Source organism: Miniopterus natalensis, chromosome 19, assembly GCF_054644295.1.
Source record: "Miniopterus natalensis isolate mMinNat1 chromosome 19, mMinNat1.hap1, whole genome shotgun sequence".
NCBI lineage: Eukaryota > Metazoa > Chordata > Mammalia > Chiroptera > Miniopteridae > Miniopterus > Miniopterus natalensis.
In genome coordinates this window covers 15,032,239-15,045,432 of record NC_142099.1, presented here as the reverse complement: position 1 = coordinate 15,045,432, position 13,194 = coordinate 15,032,239, and the positions used below count along the sequence as shown (strand labels likewise).

At 34.9% G+C, this 13,194-nt stretch overlaps 1 protein-coding gene across 2 annotated transcripts in view; it reads left to right on the top strand.

Moving 5' to 3' along the window:
* The window catches only part of KIFAP3 (kinesin associated protein 3), a 100,738-nt gene that overhangs the window by 36,221 nt on the left and 51,323 nt on the right, over positions 1-13,194 (top strand). For both annotated transcript variants that reach the window (XM_016221445.2, XM_087827751.1), the window contains exon 11: positions 7,016-7,116. In XM_016221445.2, the coding sequence (XP_016076931.1) occupies positions 7,016-7,116 (101 nt within the window). The remainder of the gene's footprint in view (positions 1-7,015; positions 7,117-13,194) is intronic.

The following is a 13,194-nucleotide window of genomic DNA, read 5'->3' as shown; positions in this document are numbered from 1 at the left end:
TAGCTGCTTAAATACAGCTAGAAGACATGTTTGGTTTTGCCAAAATATATTTTCTTAATCTTCTTTTTGGATTTCTAGGCATGACCGAAACCCTCCCATTCCCCTAGGATAACCTTTATTTTCTCTTAATCTTAGACATTTAGTTACATTTCTTACCTTGCTTTTTGCCCATCAGTAGATGAATGGATAAAATTTAAGTTAAATCATGTCATTTCTCTGCACAGAAGTCTCCTGACTTCCCATCTCAGAGGAAGAACCAAACTCCTTATAAGGGCCTGTAAGAGTTTTAAGTTCTCTCCTCGCTCCTCCTCACCTCTGTAACTACAGCTTGTAGTTCTCTCTCTCTTTCTCTCTTTCTCTCTCTCTCTTTTCCTCTCTTCTTATGCTAAAGGCACATAGGCCGAAGTGCTATTCTTGAACCCACTAGGCACACTCCTCCCTCAGGACTTCTGCGCTTCCTGTCCCTGCTGCCTAGAATGTTCTTTCCTAGTCTTTGCGTCATTCATTTCCTCACCTCCTCAGGCTTTGCTGTCTAGTGGCTGTATGTAAAATTTCAGCCCCTGGCTCCTGATGCTCTTTGTCCTGTCCCTTTCCTCTTCCTCCCCAGTACGTAATCACCACATAATGTATCTTTCATGTAATTACTTTATTTCTCGTGTCACCATCCACTCACCATCACCATGTCCCAGGCCTCAAAGACCACAAGCTCCATGAAAATGTAGAGTCGTGTCCATTGTTTTCACTCCTGTATACCCAGTGCCTACAACAAGGCCTGGAACAGGTAGGTTCTCAGTAAGTGTTGGTGGGTGGCTAGGTGGTTAGTGCATGAAAGGAACACATGAAAGGGGTGAACTTCTGAAGAGCTGAGCTCAAGTCGTCTTCCTTCCCTTCACTCTAGCTGAGCCACCTTAGGAGACTCGATTAATCTTCACTGAGCCTTTTGTCTTGTTCAGAAAATAAGGGCATAAAATAGGACCTAGGTCATAAGACTGTTACGCGAAGCAGATGAGAGAATTCATAGAAGGCCTTGTAGAAATGCCAGCTACGATGAGGAGGAGGAAAAGGGAAGGGAGGCTTTAGGGCTATTGGCTGCTGAGTGAAAGGGAGCAGGAGCACAGAAAAAGTCTTCTTGCTCTTCGTTTTGATTGTTTCTAGGGGTTTGTTTTAAACATTGCTGTCATTTCGCTTTCATTACATGATGTAGATATCTTGAGTGGATTGTGTAAATTTGGGGCAGGAGTCTTCTAATACTATAATACTCAAAGTATAAACTGTTACTGGTCTGCTAATGAGTAAATCCAGAAACTGAGAATAAGCATTCAGACACTTACAGCAGTTTAAATAAAATTGTATCTTCTGAATATAATAATACAAATTTTGAACTTATATTTTGCATATCTTTAATTTCATTTTATTATACTTTACAAAAGTATTGGTCTTTGACACACTGAGAGAAAAAATTAAAACCTGGCCCTACACCACAGATAGTTTGAGAAGCACTACTTAGATGAATTGACAGGTTTCATCTTGGATTAGCGTACTGTTCTTTTAAAGTATTCAAAAGTCCATATAATGTTGAAGCCAGCATCACAGATGACCATGCCTTGCCAGACTTTCTTAGTTCATTATGAGCAGAGACGAGAATGTTTCTAAAAATTGGGGAATTGGTAGTGTTACCTAGAGATATTGCTAAGCTTTTCAGTATTTATAAAAATTGTAATAGCTAAAGGTCAAACTCATACTCAGTAAGTCTTCAAGTGCTTAACTTGTATTAGGCACTTTAACATATAATTTATAAATCTGTGTGCGAGTTAGCTACCAAAGTTAACTATCTCAGACACTTTGTTAAAGTTGCCCTTTCCTTAGCAGAGCCGCCCTGGTCAGTGTTCACATGTCGCGCTTGAGTATACGAGTATGAGAGTTTGAGCCATAGTTCAAATCTTGATTCAAATTCCTATCTGTATGTATGTTGATTCTTCATAATTTGAGGAGTGTGAGTCCATGCTAATTTGCATGGCCGATTTGTGCTTCAGCTAGCGTTGCCGGTTATGGCAGGAAAATAAGATTCCCAGGTTCAGTAGCGTGCTGTCATGCCTGCCTCACAGTCCCACATGAGTCATTTCACAAACGGTCCAGATTTTAGTCCGAGTAACATTAGACTACGTTCTTTTCACCGAAAGATAAATTTGAGTTTCTGAGGTTTTCTAAATTCACACAAATGTCGCTGTATCCTGGGAGGGGGCCCAGAGTGGTTTTGAGAGGAGGAATGGCACCTGGTTCATCTTGATCTATTACATTAGGTAATCTGGTTTCAGGACGTTTTCCAAGGCTGTAGAAAGGTTTTATCAGCATGTCAGGAGTCAGACCAGGTCAAGAGTTAAGTGATAAATGTTTGATTTCTTCCTGTTGAGACAAGTCTGATTTCCCTTATTGTTGGAGATGGCCAGAGCAGATACTGTTGGACTCTAAACTTTGATCACTTAAAGATTAAGGGTTATTTTCTTTGACCATTCTGTCATAGGTCCTTAAAAGAAAATTGGCAAAGTTAAGTTCTGAACACCTTTGAAATTCCTCTCCATAATATGAAATTTAGTTTTTTCATTACATATCAAGACTTAATTTTTAATTTATCAGAAGCATCATAAAATGAAGAAATAAAGCTTTCCTTTATTTTGTGAAGAGAGCAATATTTTATAAATGACCTTTTCTGACTTGATTATTAAAAACTATTTGGAAACTGTCAGAATAATGTTTTCCAATTAGGAGGTGTTTTGGTTTTTTTTTAACTAGGTTGCCTTTAAGAAGGTTTCCTTAAGAAACTTAAAGTAGATTTTTTAATAACTTCATTTAGCCTGTTTATTACAAAACTGTTATGGAATTTCACACATCTGTTTTGGAACGCAGGTCCTCATAGACCACTGCACTGTTTCTCAATTTTAATAGGCCCCGTTATCCTATAAATAAACCTACATTTTCTTACCTGATCAAGTGAGCAAACAATAGGGGTGAGATGTGGCAAACGCTTTAACAAAAAGCACATGTCTAGCCGTCAGGGTGAGGTAGAGTCATATCAAGATTGCTTGAAGTTATTAATGGCAGTAAAATTTATGCTTCCTCCTGTTTTCCCAATTAAATCAAGAAGCCTTTTTTCTTAAGATTCTTCTATCACCAGCTGGTTCCAATACTCTGTGTGTGAATATTGCCTGGGGTGTCTCCATTTCTAGATGGTAAAGGCTGGCCAAAGCACATTAAGTCAATGATGGGGACCCGTAAGCTAGAAAGCAGGCATTGTTAAGGGCTTTATTTTGGTCTTTATCATTTGTACCACAAGCATGCATATTTTGTAGGGTGTATTATAAAGAAGTTGTTGTGGTATGCTCTGGATGTAATAAAAGAATACTACAGACAAGGTAATAAAATAACTGAAAACATGTTGAAAATATTTGAAAAATAAGCTACATGGCAAAATGTATAGTTGTACATACTAAAAAAAGAATGCAACTGCATCAACAGTGTTGGATTTTAGAATACTTACTTAGTGAGTGCCTATTACTGTAACAGAGCTATTGAGCTTAATGGTAGATTTATAGTTTTTAAATTAATAGGACATAATATCATTTATCCATGAACCATTGTATCAAAAAACTGTTGTTATACTTCTTTTCATAATGATCACTGTAACTTGTAAATTGTCATTTTTCCCCCACAACTCATGGTTAAAAACTCTTGGTTTTTACCTATTTATCTCAAATTTTCACTAGATTTGACTGTGAACAAATATAAAATAGCAAACTATCCAGTGTAGTTGCATTCTTAAAAATTGTTGTCTCCAATTTCAAGTTTTAACTAAGGCTATCTGGTTATACTGGGTATGTCTCTGCAGTATGTGCTCTAATAAGTTAAACATAAAATTATGTGGAAAAGTAACAAAGATGTTCTAATGTACCTTCAGTATACTTTTAGTATATTTCACTATATTCAATATATGTGTTTAATAACTGTTGCAATTATTTTTTAAGTGGTGTTTTGCCTGTGGCATTTCACTATATTGATAGAGCTTTAAGGGCTCTAACTCTATAAGAAACTTAAAGACAGTTATGACTCTTGAATGTTGTCTTCACATAGACTTTCTAGGGGTAATATGTCACCTTACTGCTACTCTATTCTAATAGAGGGGTGCTTATATTCCCACTTCTCTTTATCTTTTCACGGAGCCTTTGTGACTTCAAAGGGAGCTTTCTACTTTGAACGAAGACATGGAGTGTAGAGGGAATGAGAATCTGGCTAATGATGTGGCCCATAACTTGTGTTCTCACTCTGTTTTTACAAAGTGTTGGGCTGGGTCTATTGCAGAAGCGGAAATTTGGCCTCGAGTTCTGGTGTTCAGAACTCATATTTCTGCGTGACTGAACTGTGAATGGAAAATCCCAAGTGTCTTACAAAATTAGTGGCTAAATGGTGTTTTTACTAATCACTTCAGAAATGAAAAAACTGAAGACATTTTAAAATTCAGAACCCATCAGCATGCGTTTGCCCTTTAATTGGCAGAATATCGATCGTGAGAGCAGCCCGGAGAGCTGATTTTTTTTTTCTCCTTCAGCTGTCCCAGCTGAACTACAGCTGCAAATTTCTTTGGAAAGAAAGAAGTAAAAACAAAACCTCTTGACTGTATTTTATAAGTGCAGTAATTCCCACAAAATCAGTTACTGGAGTTAATGACCAGTTTGTTAAGGCATTAACTGCCCTCAGCTGGGAATGACCAATTTTGGGGGAATAGCTGCACAACTGCTAAGATAATTCAGGAACACTTTCAAATAATGATCCAGCTAATTAACGGTGAATTCCTGTGGAAATCCTATCGAAGTACTTATGACCTCTGCATTTAATAGCCAGTGAGTTCATCATGATTCATGTTTATTACCATAAATACCAAAAGAAGCGTAATGACTAGGCCATTTTTTTTCCACCCTGGCCTTATTACTTGAACAGATTTGACTAATCCACCTCTACTCATTAAGGCCTACTTCTCAAAATATTCAGTCTTTTCCCTGCTCTGCTCAGAATTCACAGGGCGTTTGGTGCTCTGCCAGCACACCGACGATTGGCAGCCTGTTTTTACTTGGGATGCTGTTAGGGAATAATTGAGGTCTGTAAGTGTTGAAGGAGCCCTTTTGAAATGCTTGCCATTTGTAGGATGTGGAGGAATCATAGCTGGTTAGCTGGAGTTTATGGTTCTTCGTCATGAATTCTTAGGAGAAAATCATACCGTCCAACCCCTTGAATTAATTTAGGATATACAAGATTGTTGGGGGGTGGGGTTTTTTTTAGGTTTATGTTTTAAGAACTAAGATACCCTTTCTTTCAATGAATAAAGGAGATTACTAGCTTATAATAAAGGATAAGCTCTTATTTTCCTTGGACCATTTAATCTCTCTTACTGGCTGTTTATTGCTACATGATCTGCAAATTAGCCTTTAAGTAATAATAAATGTTGGCAGCCAGAAAGCCTCTACTTTCTGTATGCAGCTGTGTTTGAAGAAATGAATTCAGGTTATTTCTAGGCAACTTCTCTCTCCAGGTATTCACTTTTGTCCTAAAATACTTTGTCTTTTGTCACAGCTGTCAGGTATCTGCTAGATGTCATAAAGTTATAGGCTGTATTTTTATAAAGTTAATCATTTGTATAATTATTGAATCGATGAATAAGGTACCTGTGGTTTATATGCTGTAATCTTCATTCATATATTGCATTTCTTTAGAGAAGAAAGGTGACATGTAACAAGATTTGAATTAGAAGCATCAAAGTAACATCTGGGTAACAAGACCATTTATGGAATATTTACATTTTTTTCTGAATAAAAGAGCAAGTGTCAGTTTATGCCCTTTTTCATTCCCTAAATAAATATGAAAGGGATGAAAATCAGTTTTATAGGTATTTGCAAAGCAATTGATTGAATTCTAGGGAACCTTTACCCAAACAAAATCTAGAAAATGTATCAGCAACTTGGGTTATATAGACCTCTGAGTACAGTATTGTAGTCCCTTAGATCTGTCATCACCTCCTTTCCCACTTTCCTCAAGGTAAAAAAACCTCTGGTGTAGTGCTAGTCATATTCCAGTTTCTTTTGTTCAGTTGTGCTCACCCCAAATTGGAGGGAAGGGAGTATGGGGGGAGGGGGAAACACCTATAGGTTTTGTTTGCCTGGCACATGCTCCCCAAAGATACATGAAGTCATGTAGCTAATTGGGAGGCTCATCTTCAGTATTCTCAGACTTCTCTCTGTGTCCGTTCATCATCTTCATAGCGCATCCTCTCCACCACCATTCTCACTGTAGGAGAGGAGTTAAGTTCTATCACACACAAGGAAGCGGGAAAGAAGGAAGAGAGATTCACAGTGTTGGTGGCAGCATTGGTGGTAGAGGAGCATACACTAATGACAGTAATCTATACTGTGATGATTTCCTTTTCTCAAGCTTATCTTTGTTAAGGAATTTAGAACCCAATGAGAACAAGAGAAGAATGAAGCGTTCTTATGAGAGCCGAGCCTTGCAACATAGGGCGACTCTCCCAAGCCTATACTTCTGGGATAGCAAAGCCCAATAGGAAAGCGTTAAATAACTTTTTTTTTTTTAACTTTGATGTTGGTACTGTATGTTTCCATATCCATATAGTACAACTTACATCAAGTTTTATATTTTAAAAAAATAAGGGTGGGGAGGCCAATTATATAGTGGGCTACTGAAAATTATTAATTCTTAGGTTTGGACCTAGTTTTTAATCCAAAAATGTATCTTGCAAAATACACATTATCTTTTGGAAACTAGAGATATTTCACAGGTAGTTTGCTTCAGACTTGGGAATTGAAATAGGGAGCTTGAAATATTTCTAGAAGAGGGTTACATAAGGATTTGATTCAGTAGTTTAAAAGTTTTAATCCATTAATTGGAGTGATTTATCCCAAAAAATTTAATCATATAAATATCAATCACCATTTCCGTGATTTCTTATTCGTAGGCAATGAAAACTACAAACAGATAGCAATGTGTGTCCTTTACCACATAAGCATGGATGACCGCTTCAAATCAATGTTTGCATACACTGACTGTATACCACAGGTAAGTGATTTCAGTGTTTTTAAAAAGAGCAGTCCAAAAAATTTTTTTTCACCTTTTTCTCTCATTTTCCATATGTCCTTTTACTAAAAAAAAAAAAAAAATCCTTAAAAAACCTCTTATAATATAAATTTGTTATGAGTGCAAACAGTATAAAATGAAAATAACTTTGTTATACCAAATGCAGAGATAATCAACTTAACGTTTTGGTATATTTCCTTTCACATCGTTAAAAAATAACATTGGGATCCTATGCTCTATGTAATTACAGATTGTTTTATTTACTGAACAGGCCGTAAGTATTCTCCCATGTCATTGAACATTCTTCAAAAATTTCTAATAGTTGTATAACATTCTGTTGCATAAATGTACCATAATTTAAATATAGTTAAGTTGTATGTTTAGGTTTCTTCTAGTTTATCATATAAAAACAGAGGTAAGTAAATGTATATAAGCAAATGAAAAAATGTGGAATAAATATCATAGTATACAAATGCTTATCTATATCTCTGATTTTTTCTTTAGTTTAAATTCCTAAAAGTAGAATTACTAGGTCAAAAGGTATGAACACTTGTGTATTTGATGCAATGTGGCTAAGTTACCTTCTAAGAAGACATAAGTTTATATTTCCAACTAGCATTTCACTTTTAACAACACTAGATATTATCATATCTCTAAAAATGGAGTCTCTTTATTTGCAGTCCTATGAATACTGGTGAGGTCAAACATTTTTTATATTTATTATACATATTATAATGTTATAAATTATTCCTTCATGTCCCTTGACAGTTTTTCCATTGTTGTGTTAATATTTTCATAGTTAATAAATAAGATTTATATATATATAACTATTTGAACCCTTTGCCATATTACAAACATTTCACAACTTTGTCACTTGCCCTTTAATTGTTATGGTTGATGGTTTTAAGTTCTTTGCATTCTCTGATGGGAAAATTTCATCAAAATTATTTTATTTTTATAGCACTGTTCTCAATTCCTTGATACATTTCATATGTTAGGTCTACTTGACTTCAGAGAGTTTAGTGATTTTTTTTTTTTCATGGACTGTAAGAGTAGAGATTCTATACATATGATTTTACTCTTAGGGAATTTACATTCATAGAATAACTAGTGTTTCATTAATCTTTATTAAACTGAGCTCCAGTAATTTGATTATCTGATGACTAAAACGCTGGTTGGGGCTGATTTTTAATATTACATTATTTTCTGTAAAATGGTTTTCTAAAATAAAGAAAATTGCAGGATGTATACTATATGATAAAATAACACTTTTAAAAGCACTTTAGAAGAATATGAATAATAGTTCATACTTATTAAAAGTAATTGCTCTTAAGACTCCTAAAAGGCAATTTCTTGTTAGCCTAATGTAAGTTATTAAATTTGTATTACTTGAAAAATAATAAGTAGTAAAAAAAATAGACCATAATTTCTCTTTTTATTAATTGACCATCCTCCTGTTCATCCCAAATCAGTAAGACACTTCTAGAATTGAATTTCATATTCCAGAATTTTAACACGTTATCTACATGTGATTAAAAAACTGATAAAATCTCAAGGATAACTTCTTAGCCTTTTATGTCAGAAGATAAGCTAATTATGTGTGTTTATAGGAAATAGACTTCCTTTAAAGAATATACAGCATATTTTATCTAACAAGGCAAGCCTTTTTACAGAGATAACACATGTCAGACTGTAGCCAATGCGAAGTGTAATCAAGCTTTTTGTCAAACAAGTTTTCAATAAAAGAGTAGCCATGTCAGAGGGAGATTACAGGTGATTTACTACAGTCTTACTCCACATGTTCCCAGGGTCTCTGCTTTACAGTTTCAAAGGGTGTTCCTTTTTCAGTCCCATTTAGTGTCAGAACTTCATTGACTACAGGATATGAATTGGAAAGCAGCCAAAGAAGAAGAATATCCTTGCCTAGATTGACTGTTTTTATCCAGATTAGAGTTTTTTAAAAATAAAATTGAATAAAGGAGAGAAATGTAAACTGAAAAGGAATGGAAAACTTATTTTGTTGACTCTTGATTTGGAGTTACCTTTCTCTCTTAAAATGTATAATCTCAGACATAAAATACAAAACTTTATTCTAAATAAAGAATCAGAAATAAGAGCCTGTTTATTTTACCTTTGCGATATTATTTTTATCTATTAGTTGACAACTTTGTGTGTGGGAAATTCTCGCATACCTTTTAGAACAATATTCATGCATGTTTTCTTGCTAGATAATTTTCTAACATCAGACATTTCTGCAGTGAGGTTTTCGGAACATTTTATGATATATATTTTATGAACAGAATCTTCTAAATATATTCTAAAACTCACTTAGTAGTCAACTTTTTTTTCTTTTTAAAAGTTCAAACCTTATAGGAATATGTGAGGTTATATTATCAACTTATGTCATAAACATCCTGAAGCTTTTTAGTATGATGTCATATTATGAGAAAACAAATGATACTCTAGAATATATTTGTTCCTAAAGGCTATCCAGCCTATAACTTGTACTTTATAGGGCTCAATTTTTATATATTTAGGGAAAATAAAAGAATGATAGAAAGCAAATCTGGAATTAAATTGAAATTTTCAAGCTTCCTTCAGGAATTAAAAAAATTGTCCTTTCAGAGTTATTGGCTTTTTGAATTAATGTTTATAACACCAGTAAAGCTTTATACTCATTTGTGACAACAGATTAACCTATTTATTAAATAAAACTATATCAGGTTCAGAATATTTTAGAGTTAATATAATACTCTGTTCACTTTGAGATTATTGTTTAGTAAAGATCACCAAGTATTGCAAACACAGTTTTCAAATGAGAAGGCTAAAAGCACTTTGGAAGGGGAAAGCGGTGGTTCAGCAGCTGTTCATATTCATCTCAGTGATCAGCAAAGTGCAGTATGGCCATAGTGTTCCATTGCGTTAGAGGGATATCAAGGAGCTTTTCTAAGCTATAAAGCACTGTACAAAAGTAAGGTACTATTAGTAAAGTAGCAGATCTTTTCTCATTATTTTGGACCCATTCATAGTCCAATTTAAATGCTGCTCTTTTTATATGTGTTTTATAGGTTAAACCTATAATTAGATTAGAGTTCACTTTTGAAAATTACTTAACATTCAGAGTAGGTGATTATATATTCAATGTGTCCTATAATCTCTGCCAATATTATGTTGCTTTGCTTCTTTTGTACTTTATTGCCTCTAATTATCCAATATATTCTAATTTTTTCCCTATTATGTCAGTATTCGGCAAAATTTTGGGGCTGGGGCAAGTCTGTCTTTACATGTGATCTTAATGGTCTCAGTGGGTGAATTGTTTTAGGTAAGCATACTTGGGGATAACCAGGAGTTAATAGTTGTATTCTAATAATAGTTAAAAGTACACATTAACAGTTCATTGTTATTTAGACCTCTAAGATGCATGTTTTGTTTAAATAGGTGCAAATGCCATCCAGATGCTTATAAAAGTATTTATTGGTAATAGAGTGGCCAATCAAACTACATGTTTAGGTAATGATGTCATGGTGTTATTTAATATTTTACCCTAGAACAGTGTGCAGGGATCTTCATAGTGATCCACATGTTTTCCACCACAGTTGTCCTGTTTGGCCCGTCTTTGATCTACATGCTTCTTTTTAGCTGAATGCTGGTAAACGTCCTTTCTGACAGCCCCCTTTGCTCCTGCCTGCCATTATCTGCTGAAGTTCAGAAACCAGAGCATCACTTCAAACAGCAGAGCTAGGGAGTAGCCAGTCAGAAGAGATTCCTGAGGCATGCAAAGTTCTGCCATAATCATTCAAAGATGTTTGGGCAGGGGGTTGGGGGTGGTAGAGGTGTATGTGAATACAGAGAGCTGTGGGGGTTGGCCTCTGGTCACTGGTAAATAAGTAAAGTCAGGTGCCAGAGAGTCTAGACACAGTGATTTCAGTCGTGGGTCTTTGGTATCTGATACTCAATATGGGACTTGTCTGATTGAGCACTATTGCCTCTTCATTGCACAGGCTGAAGCCCTTTTAGTGCCTTCCTGTTAAATTAGTAAAAGATGACAATGGGCATAGTTAAAGCAGAACAATCTAGTTTTAATATTTCCTAGTTGTCAGCAATTACACTTACTTTTGAAGTGCCATGGGTAGCAGTCAAATTTAAGACATCTTGCACATAGAGTTCGAACTAAACTATTATTTAAAATGTGAATGCTTTAATTAAAGTTGAAGTGTTTCTCTTTCTTATTATGAAAAACTAATTCTATATCATGATACATTTAATTCACATTTAGTCCTGATTTCTCTTGATTTTGGGGATTGAGGGGTGGATAAGATTTCAAATCATACGTTTGTGTGTTTTTAATCTATCTCCTGATTATTTCACCACAGGATGTAACATGGAAATTACAAAAATAAAAACCCTCAGCTTCTAAACATATCACTTGTAACTCCATTTTTGAAGGGCAGTTTTCATACCACAAGGTTAATTTCAATTAAATAGCAACAGATATTTTGCCTTCTTAAAGCTTTGCTTTGATATAACATATTTTGTTATTACAAAAAACTTGTATCAATAAGTTTGGAAGAAATCTATAGTAGGTTTATAATGTATATGACAAACATACTAATTACACTAATTAGAGGATTGTCACCTACATTTTTATTTGTCATTTAATTTTAATTGGCAGTTAATTTATAGATAGGTAGCAAAACTGTTAAATGTATATCCAATAAATTTAGATTACTTTATAAGCCGATAACATTAATTAATAATTCTTTACCCAAAGATTCCATTAGCAGCAGCATTTGTGGTTAAAGAGCTGCCCTCTGGAAAAAGGCATGATACACGCCAACCTGCTATAGTATTTTGTAGTTTTCACTGTATAGCAGATCATATATATATATATACAGTTTTATTAGAATTATACCTAAGTATTTTATTTTTGGAGTAATTGTAAGTGGATTTGTGTTTTTTATTTTGGTTTCCAGTTGCTAGCACATAGAAATACAATGATTTTTGTGTGTGGACCATGTGTCCTTCTTGAGACTTAGACATTATCTGGAACTAACATAGAGAGTAACCAAAGCAAGATTTAACAGAATAGGGTCTAACCAGGCAACAGATAGTTATTATTCACTTAGTGGATATAAGGCACACAGGTTTCCGAAAGGCATGTTGATCTAAAAAGGTATTTCTCCAAGAAGAAACATAAGGTATTTTTAGGTTATGTATTAACTTCTATATGTTGTTAGCTATTTGACTTAGGGGAAAATATCTTTACATAATATACAGTATGGTAATTTGCTGATTTACTAATAATAGAAGACTAGCTTCTCAAAACTACAACACAAAATTTGTTCATCTCTCCTCTGTGATAGCCCCTATCTCTTATCATGACAAATCTAGATTACTGCCAAGTGGCATAGGTAGCCTACCTTTCCCTTCCTACTTTTCTCTCTGTGGCTTCTCTGACCGTCTCCCTTTTTCTTAACTTTAAGTAGAATTCTTTTCTCATTTGATACCCAGGCCCAAATAGTTTGATCCAGCCTACAGCTTTAGTTGTCAACCATATGTGACAATTCCTAAAATTATGCCTCCAGTCCAAACATTTCTTCTAAACTCAGGCTTGCATTTACTTTTACTGAATAGCTGTACTAGGCTCTTAAATAGGCCGCTTAAACTCAACATCTAAAACCAAAATCACTCTCTTCCCTTTAAGGTTCTCTCCTACTCATTTCTCTTTTTTGGTAAATGTCAGCACCACCCTCCATGTTGGTGCAGAAACCTGGAGTCATCTTTGACCAGTCGTCTCCCATAACCCCAAAATCTGGACAGTTATTCAACCCTACTTTGATTCTTTTTGCTAAGAATAGCTCCAGCCATCCTACCTCTATCTCCACTACTCTACGTTGGCTGGGAGGCCATCATCTGCCTGGATGTTTCCTCTACCCTCCTAGCTGGTGTTTTCCTTACCCTATTTCAGCCTGTTTTCTACATTGGCCAGATCTTTCTGAAACCCGGACCTTATCCTGACACTTTCCTAATTTAGAAGCTTTTAATGGCTTTTCATTATCT